This window comes from Protopterus annectens, chromosome 14.part0, assembly GCF_019279795.1.
Source record: "Protopterus annectens isolate FY-2018-M chromosome 14.part0, PAN1.0, whole genome shotgun sequence".
Lineage (NCBI taxonomy): Eukaryota > Metazoa > Chordata > Ceratodontiformes > Protopteridae > Protopterus > Protopterus annectens.
The window spans coordinates 418,523,657-418,536,910 of record NC_056748.1 but is presented as its reverse complement, the minus strand read 5'-3'; the positions used below and the strand labels follow the sequence as shown (position 1 = coordinate 418,536,910).

Genomic DNA, 13,254 nt, shown 5'->3' with positions numbered 1-13,254 from the left:
AGTGAGAGTAGGGAACAGGTGGAGGAGACCCTGGAGAGGTGGAGATATGCTCTAGAGAGAAGAGGAATGAAGTTCAGCAGGACTAAGACAGAATATATGTGTGTGAATGAGAGGGAGGATAGAGGAATGGTGAGGATGCAGGGAGTAGAGGTGGGGATGGTGGATGAGTTTAAGTAATTGGGATCAACAGTTCAGAGTAATGGTAAGTGTGGAAGAGAGGTGAAGAAGAGAGTGCAGGCAGGATGGAGTGTGTGAAGAAGAGTGTCAGGAGTGATTTGTGACAAACGAGTACCAGTAAGAATGAAAGGGAAGGGTCTACAAGAGGGTAGTGAGACCAGCTATGTTATATGGGTTGGAGACACTGGCATTGACAAAAAGGCAGGAGTCAGAGCTTGACGTAGCAGAGTTGAAGATGTTAAGATTTGCACTGGGTGTGACGAGGATGGACAGGATTAGGAATAAGTATATTAGAGGATAAGCCCAGGTTGGAAGGTTTGGAGACAAAGCCAGAGAGGCAAGATTACGTTGTTTTGGACATGTGCTGAGGAGGGATGCAGAGTAGATTGGGAAAAAGATGCTAAGGATGAAGCTGCCAGGTAACAGGAAAAGAGGGAGGCCTAAGATAAGGTTTGTGGATGTGGTGAGAGAGGACATGCAGGTGGTTGGTGTGACAGAGCAAGATGCAGAGGACAGGAAGAAATGGAAACAGTTGATCTGCTGTGGCGACCCCTAACAGGAGCAGCCTAAAGATGATTAAATTATCACTTAAAGCATAAGCAAAGATATATTAACATAAATGAAAACATATACTAACAGAAAAGAAAACAAAACATTATTAATGTTTCCTTTTACATACAGTATACACTGCATATTTTTTCTTTATAACTACCATAAGTCCAACATTACTTAATTCTGCTCAATTCCTGCCTCCCCTTAAACCTCACTCTGACTCCTGCTGAATATTCTGCATATACTGGTCCCACGGTTTCCATTTATTTCTATGTAACTGGATCGTTCCTTATCCTAAAGATCCCCTTCCAGATCTTTTATCGACTTAGTAATATTCAGTACTTCAAATACAGTCAGTATTTCCATTTTCTAGTAATTGTGGGGTTTTTTTGGCAAACAAAACAATTATACTTAAGGCCTTACTATCTCTAGACAATTCAGGTCCTTGACGCAGCCCAAAAGAATTATTTCCTTAGTCACAACAATTTGCTCACCCAGTATTTCTGACCAAGTACTCTGTAAAGAATTTTAAAAGCTGCCAACATTTTACACTCCAAAAACATATGTTCCTGGTCACATCTTTCTTCTCCTTCATACCTCCAGTATTTAATATCTTCCTGAGAAAAAATGCTCTGAATTCTGCTTGTGGTAATGCAAATGCTTCCAAGCAAAAATTCTAAACTTTCTGTAGTTTGTTGCATACTTGGGAACCATGCATATGTCCTCCCATTATTCCCTTGTAAATTACTTGTCCAGTTTCTCTTCCCAATCCTTTCAAACCTCCTATGATTGAGTCTTATAGTTATGCAATATTTTATATGCCCTACTAATTATCCCTTTTCTAGCAGCAGCTTCAGTTCTAGATTAATCTAAAAAACTCTACCAGGAGATGTCTTTCAGTTAGGATTCCCCTATCTCTTTCTCTTTGGATATTCTCTGATATCAGTCCCTAGAAGGGAGTGCAGTCTCTGTCCTGCAGTCCAAATGTCTTCTTGGCCTCATCACACACTGTTAGGTTTCCCACTCTACCTACTTATTTGTTTACTTGTTTCCTTTGCCATTTTCTGCAGTAAATTCCAGCCCCCTCTTGCCTATTTTCTGTATTCCTAATTGGTCATCCCTAATGGCAAAATCTCCTTCCTCCATTCTGCTTTTGGCCTGGTACTTTAGAATATCTTCTATACTTTAAGAATATAATATTCTGTATGGTTGATACTTTAAGGCTCTACATCCAAAATCTTTTGAACCTCACCGTTGCTTCACCATCATCCCTGCCTGCTTTGAATTATAACTTTCTGTTTGTGTGTGTACATACATACACACACAGACACACACACAAACACGCACACACATATATATATATATATATATATATATATATATATATATATATATATATAGTATACCTTCATATGTGCAAAACACATTTCTGAATGTGCTTAACCGCGAACTGTTTAGCGAATTCCGTCACGCCGACTTCCCAAAACGTCAAACAAATATCGTAATTTGACATTCCTTATTGCTCCACCACCGAAACGAGTGTTACCATGGGTTAAAAAGGGGGCAAGATATTGTAATTCAGCACTTCGGTTTTCGCGATTTTCGAATTTCACAGTTCGCGGTTCACAGCAGCGTCGGAGATGTGGCTCTCAAACTTATGAAGGTATAGTATATGTGTGTGTGTGTGTGTGTATATATATATATATATATAAGGCCTAATTGTCTAGCTCTAAAATATTCCTTCCAATCCAACCAGGTAATCCTAAACCACCTTGTTCTATTGGAAGGATCAACTTATCCCACTTAAGTCTTGCCCTCCCAGATATCTTCAGCTGTTCCTTCATCTGTTTATTAATTACTGTCCATAGTTTCTCTAGTTAATAAAAGTATGCCCGAGCCATATATGAAACTAATGGGATTAAAAATATTTTCAGCATTTGTATCTTTGTCCATATCCATAGACAAGAGCTTCCAGTTTCTCAGTTTTTGTATTGTCTTTTTAGTCTTTTTATACATATCTTTAGCTGTCATAACAGAAGCCTTTTTAAACCATTCTACTAAATACTTCATCTTATTGTGACCCATAAATATGTTTTTTGCTGAACCATTTTGTGTCTGGGTACACAATTTACAACTGTAGCCTATTTTTTATCTTCATTAATTTTATAGATGAACTTTCGTTTTTATTTTAAGCAGAAATTGAGATAGAATACTGACATTACTGTATTCATATTAATCAAATAGTTATATTCTTTCATTATTTACTGATTTAAATTGTTTTAAAGTTTTGTTCAGAATGCAACTCACATTTGATTATATTACATCCTTTTCTATATAGGTGTTTATCCATTAAAGTATTGTCCTCACTCTTTTTTCCAGCAAATTATTTTATGAAAACTGCTTTATCTTTGTTTTATCCTTCAGTTTCTTTTGGAAAGCTGGAAAGGGCTTCATAAGAAATGTGCCCCTTGATGTGTCCATAGTTGCTTTTCTGCATTTACTGACTGCCTGTTCCCTTGCCATCTTCTTCGAACTCCAAATCTTCTTGTGCCTGTTCAGGGTTTGTATAGGTTAGAAATCTCGAAGGATACATTAATCTGAAACAAAGTTTCTTTTCTCTGCAAAGTCTTACCGTGAGAAGAACATCAGTCTTGTCAGTTTGTGTTCATAATGAAAGGTCATTGAGCAGTGTCAGTGGTGCAACAGATATCGGACTCACCTTTGGTTTATAGTCTCTACTGATTATAAATTGTATACATATTTCATACACAATGGCTGTTTCATTAGAAATGTATAAGGTGCATTGAATGGATACAGGAATCAGTCATACCGTATTTAGGGTACATCACTTTCTGATTTGTACAATGTTAGGATGGTTGGATATCAACTTTGTTGTTTAGGTCACTTAAGGGTTATTGGTTTTTGTTTTTGCAGTTGTATCTAACTTTTCATTCATCATGTTAGTGCTGTGGAATACCTACATATTTAAGATGATAATTCTGTTTTTCAGAACTTCCTTTGCACTTGATCTATTTCTGCAGATTACTTTAAATACTGATGCTTGCACCGCTTTCTTGAATTCATACATATATACGTTCACACTTGTGTGTGTTGCGTGCGTGCATGTATATATATCACACACACACTGACATGCATATATGTGATTTATTTTTTTTTTTTAAGAATTGATACCTTGTACACCTTACAGTTGTGTACTTATTTGTATTCCCCATGAGGAAAGAACACATGATGATATATCTCATTGGTTAAATCACATTGTAAACTCTTTATGATATATGCAAACACACCCAGTTCGGATTCGTCAGGGCAGATCTTGCCTGTTGAACTTGATTGATTTTTTTTGAGACAGTCACCAAGGCACTGGATGAGGGAAAGTCAGTACATACAGCTTATCTTGACTTGGCCAAAGTCTTTGACATAATCTCTCTCTTGGGCATGGGTGCTACGCGAAGAGTTAGACTTGTGGATATGGAGCATCTCTAGTAGAGCAAGGTCTGAGATTGCCTTGTAGGTGAGGCACAGATCACCTCTGAGCAATCTGTATGATGCAGAGTAGAGTGATAGTGATTTGAGACTCTCCATACAGGACAGGTGTTGGAGGCCATGGGTTCTCTTTGTGAGGTATTTCTGTGGCCTTTCCATTTGGTGCAGATGTTTGGAGAGGTACATACCAAATGGGGCTCTGTAGTCAATTATTTGTTTAAAGAGGGAGGAGTACAGAGCGGTAATGACCTTCTTTTTTGTGGATGCAATCCCTTTACTTATGAGATGAACCAAGTAAAAGTCTTTTCTGACCACTGCCACTACATGATGGTCAAATCAAAGATTGTTGTCAACTCGTGTACCCAGGTCTCTCACCACAGGTTGTGTGCTTAGGTGGTTGCCATTAATGTGGTAATCAGTAGGGGCTGTGTTTTTTTCTGAATGGTATGATGATACAGTTTTTTTTACATTGAACCTAAGGCCATGACTTTGGCAGCAGTCATTTGTTGCTGTCAGACCCTCTTGAAGTATGTTAAACATCATTTGGGGAGACAGTGACAGCACCAAAGTTACAATCTGCAAACTTGGTCAGCCACAGGCCTTTTGTCTTTGCCTGGACCTCTGAGAAGTAGATGCCAAACAGTAGGGGTCCCAAGGCAGATCCCTGGGGGACACCACTAGTGACAGGTCTGCTTTCGGAGGTGGTGGTACCTATTTTGACCTTGTGGATCCTATTAGTGAGCCAGATGGCCACCCACATGATGAAACAGGGATTTACGCCAAATTGTGTTAGCTTTTTGATGATGCCTGAGTAAGGGATTGTGTCAAAGGCTTTGTGCAAGTCAAGGTAAGCTGTATGTACTGACTTTCCAGTGCTTTGGTGATGGTCTCAAAAACGTCAGCCAGGTTCAACAGACAAGATCTGCCCTTAACAAAACCTGCTGGAGAAACAGGGTGGTCTCCCAGAGGCTGCCCAGTTTCTGGGATAGACTCCCCATGCACTTCAAAGTACGTCGCAGACCCAACCCTCTTCAGGTGCAGCCTTGATGAGTGGATGGGTAAACACAAATTTGTCCCAGGGGTTCCACCTGTGTCCCTCATTGACAGGGGCGACAGGTGCTGATTGAGGTTTCTTTTTTGGGGATAAACTCTTGTCTAGGCTTGTAAGGGCACCAGAGCCATTAGCCTAGTAATCTCCTATGATCCTATACATATAAAAATACAATTGATTTAGAGCCACTGCAGTCACTTAATCCACAACACAGTTCAACAACACTCCCTGCAGTCTTACTGCTGCCAGTTCCTTGAGATGCACTAACTCTCATTACTCTCCACATTAAGATATTAAACATATGGAGCAGACGCACATCCCAGCACATTACAGGTACAACAGAAATGCATGCAGGCAACACATTCTCCCAGAACCACCTAGGCTCAGGCCTTCCAACTATCATGCCTAGACTACTTAGGCCAATAAATACAGCTCTAACAAATATGTTGCCCCCCCCCCCAAAGCTCATGTTCATATCTCCCCTTTCTGCCTACTTCCTCCCATTCCAATTATTAGACGCAACAATTCGCTCGCTCCCCTAAAACGTTTATCACACAGCATTCAGCATCGTCCTCCTCCTGTCACACATTTTCACTTTCCCTTCTCACTTGTAACATCCATAAATCCTTCCCCTTCTATCCTCCTCTTCCTGAAGAGCAGAATGTAAACTAGTGTACCTTCCCTAGTTTTCATAGTTTTGTAGAAAATTCATTATGCAGTACAAAAATAGTTTTCTTTTCTTAGACTTCATAGTTTAGTACAATATTCACTATGCATCATAAATTCATTTACTGATGTATGTACTCCTACTGTAAGAGGTATAGCATCCTGTTGCTAACCTTGCAACTGATTAATCCTGCAACTGCTTTTGTATTTTTAATTTACATTAAAATATGGTAAAACATTAATGTGTATCCTGTTTATTGTGTGGTTATAAACCCCAAGCTGTGCCTAAAGGTGGTCCACTTGGATCAGTGTTTTACTTTGGTCATCAAATGCTAAATAGGTAAATGAAACAAGCCATTACTAACCAGTTAATTATGGTCAGGAAAACTCACAGCTGGATTTATTCATATAGCCAGGGCTTTTAAGTCCACAGTTTCAGTTGTTCTGTGTTGTATTAAATATTCACCATTCAGTCTCCCAAATCTTGCATGTTTTTTTTATGTATTTATTAGCATATTGTTGTCATGTGCCCAACTGGTCAAGTTCTTTTGCAGACATGCCATATCTAATAAGTATAATCAGTTTACCTTTTTTTTTCAAATCATCTGCATAGAAATTGAGGAACACCCCAGTTATTTAGGTTGTATCTTCCTGATTTATCTTTTTCTATTATGGGTCCAGGACAGATCCCTGTGAGACTCCCTGACTCTAACCTAGAATTGTTGTATGATATTAGTTATGTCCTATCAAGGGCAGCACAGTGATGCAGCGGTTAGTGTTGTTGCTAAACCGCAAGAGGTTCTCTGGTTCGATTCTCAGCTGGAGTGCCTACTGTGCAGAATCTGCATGTCCTCCCTATGTTCGCAAGGGTTTCCACAGGGTGCTCTGGTTTCCTCCCACATTCCAAAGGTATGTATTGGGTAGATTTGACGCTTTAAATTGGCCATAGGTGTGAGTGTGCATGTGAGTGTATGGTGGCGAAGAACTGCAGCAGCAGGAATAGCCACCCAGTAGTGTAAACATTTGCTCCAGATGATTGTCACTGTTAAAGTATCTCTTCAACCATGTGCAAAAATAAGAAAAAGGGGGATATAAATGGAGGGATGGATGAATGAATTTGTTATGTCCTGTCTGTAAGCCATCTTGTCAAGATTACTTTTAATAGCTACTTCTAATTTATTGATCAGTGTTTTATTTATAACCCTTTCAAAGGTTGACGATGTGGCTACATGAATTAACATCACAACACATTTTCATTTGTAGCTGCTGCTATATTACAGAATACAGTGTTACAGGTAGTTACATACCTATTTTTAATATATGAATGCTTGATATATGTTTTCAAGTCACAACCTTGACAGTACTTTGTCCAGAATAATCTTCTCCATTAGTTTTCCACAACAACCTAGACTCATGATTCTGTACGACTCTGGTTTTATCATATTCTCCTTTCCCTTAAAGATAGGTTTAAAAATTGCACATCTCCAGTGTTGAGGAATCTCTCCGTACTTAAATGGCCATGTTATATTGTTCTCAGGTCAGATAAGAAGCCACTGCTTTTTTTTGTTTTTTTTATGTCTGCTTGGCAGACCTGGTAAGTAGGAAGAGAACCCAAGTAGTATGAGAGACTGTTACTATGCCTATCTGTAGCTCTCAAAATGCCTCTGTTGTGGTAGGTATAGTTTCAGCTGTACTGTCATAACATTTCTGTTATATTCTTCCATACCTGTGATATCTCCCTGCTTGATATTCTGAATACACTGGCTTTCTTTTTTGTGGGCACCAATGCAGATCTTGTGGTATAATGCACTGAAAGGTATGAGAGTGGCACCATTATATTTCCTGCATCAGTGTACAGTTTTTTCAGTTCTTTTCACTGTTTTGAATATTACACATCGTACACTCACCTCTAGAGATAGTTGAGAAAAGAGAGCTCCGAAAACAAGCTTAGAAAGTTAAGATGCATTGGAGCTTGCAAAGTCATACCAGGTTAAAAAAAGTTAATTCAGAAATTACAGAATATATTGGGTAAAGGACTTTACTGTTCATGTATTCTGGAATTTATCGGGCAGTTTCTTCAACAGCAAAGGTGGTTACATCTGTATTATCAATTCCCAATGTCTAGGAATAGATAACTTGATGTTCTTCATGTTTCACTGTTGCAGTCATCACATTTGGGTTATCCCTGCCAGGGTAGCCCTCGGCTGTGCCGAATACCAGAGGCTTAGTATTTCTGTGTCGGTTGCTGTCGCTTCAGGACTGATGTCAGGTCGTCAGTAGTATAAAGTAAGGCAGCCGACACCATTACATCAGTCTTTCTTGCCATGGAGCCCGAAGCAGAAGCAGTTCACATAAGTGCCAGTCGGCTGCTACCCGAGTTTCGTCTACCAAATTAAAGTTGAAGTCTTCTAAAGCTAAGTACCCCATTGGGGATCATTTTTTCTTGCACTAACCGATGTCAGAAAAAGTTAATAATTGTCTCGCCTGTGGAAACCAAATACCACACCAAAACTTTCATTCTTATTGCGTCAGTTGTTTAGTCTCAGACCACGACGTCCCCCGTTGTCGCTTCTGTGCTTTGTTCAGCACTAGAACTGTCCATCATCAGGCCCTTATTGTAGCTAGATATTTTTGCTTACAGTCCTCGAATTCAGATATGACTTCGCTAAGCCATCTGACAGCAGATCTTCCAAAAAAACATAAATATAAAGACAGACCACACAGGTCAAAACCTACCGACGATGCTTCCGTTAAGCTAGTCATCAGTTCTTCGGTCCTCAGTGAGGCGCTTTCACAGTCCCTGATGCCCGCTTCTGTGGATTCGCAGGCCACTACCAAGACCCTTTCGGAGTCCGGTATGCCGCAAAACTCTTCTTCGACTAAGGATCCTGCAGTCATCTCTACCTTGGATGGGTCTGGACCCGCTGAGCAGACACCAGCTCCCAAGGAAAGTCCTTTGCACTACTGATTCTTGGCACAAACTGATGTCGTCTTTCACGACTACCGTTCTTTCGAAAACAACCGAGTTTCTTAGGCCCAGGGTACAAACCACACCCAAGAAACCGATGACCCAATCTCAGGCATATGCTTCCTTGCCTCAGTCTCAGATGCTTAAAATAGCAGAAGAACTTATCATGCTGATCAGGGAAGCGAAGCTACCCCCTCCAAAAGGAAAAGAGATCTGTCCCCTGTAGTGTTGTCTGAACAAGAGTCAGATGACTCTGATGCATCTGAATATGAAGACCTGCAACCCCTCTCTACTTATGAGGCCTCTGCAGAGGATTCCATTCCTTTAGCCTCTCCCCCAGTGGATTTTTCCTTTGGGGAAACCCTTCATACCTTAAGGGAGCATTTCCAATGGGAGAGTCAAGACTACCCTATGTCTAAAAAGTGACTCGGAATTCTTAGATCTTCCACAGCACAGATCCTTGGCCATTCTCTCCCAGTCCTGGATGTTGTGGAGCATGTTTTCCTGGAATCCAGCCTGATTCCTGACACCCTCCCTCCTGTACCCAGAAAAAAACAGACCGGTACTATAGAGTCCCTGACTCACAAATTTCTTTTTAAAAATCATACTGCTGACCCTGAGGTAATTTCTCAAGGGCCTAAAGGGATTAAAGTAACCTCTGCTAAGAATCCTACCCCTTCAGATAGGGATTCCCGAGCACTAGTCAGATGTGGTTAAAAAAAAAAGTATACACCTCAGCTACTCTTGCTATGAGGGCTCTAAATTGTCCGTTCCATATGCTAACATTTCAGCAACATACACTGGAACTCCTCAAACAAAAAATATCTTTCTTTCCTGATTGTGCAGAATCTAAAGAATTACAAGAGTTAATGCATTCTGCAAGTCATGTAACTAAACCCACTTTGTACTGTGGTATTGATGCCCTAGAAGCTTCTTGCAGGGCAGCAGTCACTGGATCTGTCATTAGAAGGCATGCATTGCTTAAAGAACAGCCCCTGCCAGACCATGTCAAATCTAAATTGTTGGATGCCCCCTTGCACAAAGACAACATATTTGGCTGTAAGGCAGAAGAGGTCTTAAAAAAGATGGAAGGAAAAGCAAAATCTGTGCAGACAGTTAAGGATTTCTTACAGGTCCAACCACCCAAGTTCAGCAGGCATTGTCCCACCAAGCACTGGTCCATTCCTGCTCCCACTAAGCCACTCCAGCCCAGGCCCCGGGGAACCAGACCCCCCAGACAGCAGCCACAGGGAATGCAGAGATCTAAGCAGTGGACTACCTCCACTTCAAAACCAGGGAGTTCTGAGCCCCACCCCCTTTTGGTAAGAACTCACAATGACTCACCTCCCCCATCCCCTCCCTCTGCCCACCTTCACTTACCCTTAGGCGGAAAACTCTCCTTTCATGCAAGCAGCTGGGCTACCATTACCAGTGACCACTGGGTTCTCAACATAGTGTCTCAAGGATACAAATTTTCCTTCCACACCCTTCCAACCCCAAAAGGGTTCCAAGATCTGCCTCCAAACCAATAGGCAGAGGCTCAAAAGCAGATCCTTTCCTTGCTCTCTATGAGGGCTGTAGAGCACGTTCCTGTAGAACAGATAGGCCAAGGTTTCTACTCCATACTTTTTCTGGTGCCCAGAAAAGAGGGCATCTGGCACCCCATCCTCGATCTATCCATTCTAAACACCCTCCTGCTGATCCCAAAATTCAAAATTCTCACCCTCCAGCAGCTGTTGCCCATGCTTTCCAAGAAGGCTTGGCTAGCCACCCTAGATCTAAAAGAGGCCTACCGCTACTTTCCTATTAGGGAATCATGCAGGAAATATCTCCGTTTCAGGGCAGGATCTCAACACTTTCAGTTCTCTGTGCTTCCCTTTGGCTTATTTACTGCTCCCAGAGTTTCACAAATTGTCTGGCTCCGGCCAGTGCCTTTTGCGGACAAAGGAATATCCAGATTTACCCATACTTAGACGACTGCCTTATTCAGGCAGACAGCCAGGAAAAGCTGCTGAAGCATCTGGCCTTTGTAAAGACCCTATTTAACCTCCCTAGGGTACACAATCAAAAAAAGAAATCCAAACAGGTGCCCACCCAATGGATTATCTTCCTGGGAGCAAGCCTGGACACAGCATCCCAGATGACATTCCTTACACTAGAAAAACAAATTTTCCTGACAGCCTACTTCTCTCAGCTAGCCACCAGACCCCGGTTGTCTGCAAGGAAGATCCTGCAAGCTCTGGGGTTCATGGCATCTTGCATACAACTCATTCCATATGCCAGACTGCATATGAGGAAACTTCAGTGGTACCTAAAAAGCCTTTGGTGTCAACACACACAAGACCTGGAGACTCTTATACCTATAATCCCTTGCCTCAGAAAAGATTTTCTTTGGTGGGCAACAGCATGCTCCCACAACAAGGGACTACCTTTCTCACCACCCCTGCTGCCCAGACCCTCACCACAGATGCATCAGACTATGCTTGGGGTGCACATCTGGATGGCAGGTGCATACAGGGCCAATGGAGCCCACATCAAATCCCTCTGCACATCAACCAAAAAGAGATAATGGCTGTCCAGCATGCCTTGATAGCTTTCAAGCCCCTTCTCTCCCCAGGGGCTCTCCTGATCAAAACAGACAACACCACTGTGATGTGGTATATCAACAAGCAGGGAGGGACTCACTCCTACCTTCTGTGCAGGCTGGTCATGACCCTTTGGCACGCAGCCTCTGTCATGCAACTCGTCTGTTAGCACAGTTCCTGCCAGGTTCTCTCAACTCTCTGACAGACCAATTAAGCAGAAGTCTTCTGGACCCACACAAGTGGCAGCTCAACAGAAGAACCTTCACACTAATAACTCAGAAATGGTACACCTCGAAGGTCTATGCCTTTCCTCCACTACATCTCATCCCCAGGGTTCTGCTCAAAATAAAGAAGGAAAAACCAAGGACAATTCTTATAGCTCCAGACTGGCCTCACCAGCACTGGTACCCCTTGCTGTACAGCCTGCTCCCACTGCCACCATGGCATCTTCCTCAGATTCCAAACCTCCTGACCCAGAGGGAAGGGGAATTCATGCATCCCCAATTGCAGACACTCAATTTGCCAGCTTGGCTTATTCCCTAACCTCGGATCAAGACTGCCAGTTCTTCATCTCACATTGCTGCAGTCCTTACATATGGGTAGTCCGCTGTCCTCGGTCGGCCCGGATACCAAAGTATTAGGGTGACGTCAGTCATGGGCGCTCAGATCTGACATCAGAGCGTCAGGGTATAAAAGCGCATGACCGACGTCATATCCTCAGTCTTTTTTGCCGCATGGTCCGATGCAGAAGCAGCGTTGCAAGTGCCGTTCGGCGTTCTGAAATTTTCGTATTCTGAGTTTCAGACCAATACCAACTTGGGCTAAGTACCCCGTTGGGGAATATTTTTGTTTTTTCTTGCCTCAGTTAATTCCGGATGTCAGAAAAAGTGAATAATTGTATTTCTTGTGGGAAACAGATACCGCATAGGGATTATCACTCTCTTTGCATTCCTTGTTTGGGACCGGACCACGACGTAGTCGGGTGTCGGTTTTGTGCTAGGTTTAATAAGCGCACTATAAAAAGAAGGTTAGATTGTGCTAGGTTAGTCTTTGGTAAGCGGTGTAATTATAATATGCCGTCGGATCCTCCGACGCCCGCTTCCACGAAGAAGCGCAAAGACAAATCCTTGAAACCTAGACAGGTTGATTCGTCCGTTTCAGACGCCGGTCCTGCAGAAGCTACAGTGGAGCAGGTGGATCTGGCTGAAATTTCTGTTGAGTCTCAGGGGGAAACTTTGATTTTGCAGGATGTGGCCTCACAGGAGTCAGGTCAAGCTGAAGGGGCCTCTCAGGTTACTGTTCTCCCTTCTATGCCTAAGGTGGTTAGGCCTTCTGCTACTATTTCTAAGGCTTCTTCTAAGGGCAGGTCTGTTTTGCCTTCCTCTGGTGTCCCTCCAGGTACTTCAGGGTCTGTGCCTAAAAAGCACATGCTCAAAATGGCAGAAGATTTGATTACTTTAATTAGAGGTTCTATGCCCCTCCTGATAAGAGGCCCAGGGTGGAGCCAGAGTTGGAAAGTTTGGATCAGGCCTCAGATGACTCAAACTCTTCTGCTGAAGATATTCAAGATTTTCCCCCTTATTCGGATTCTGATGCAGAGGACTCCACTCCATCTGCTTCTCCTCCAGAGGATTTTTCTTTTTCAGAAACTCTGCATTCCATGAGGGAGCATTTTAAGTGGGAAGGACAGGATTTCTCTGATTCACGGAAGAGGCTTAGGGAATTCTTGTTTTTACCACAGCATAGACCCT

At 42.2% G+C, this 13,254-nt stretch overlaps 1 protein-coding gene across 1 annotated transcript in view; it reads left to right on the top strand.

The window, feature by feature from the left end:
• Window positions 1-13,254, top strand: part of EDRF1 (erythroid differentiation regulatory factor 1) — a 1,512,804-nt gene that overhangs the window by 1,427,234 nt on the left and 72,316 nt on the right. Inside the window, exon 22 of the mRNA XM_044055563.1 lies at window positions 1,069-1,081. Coding sequence (XP_043911498.1) covers window positions 1,069-1,081 — 13 coding nt within the window. The remainder of the gene's footprint in view (window positions 1-1,068; window positions 1,082-13,254) is intronic.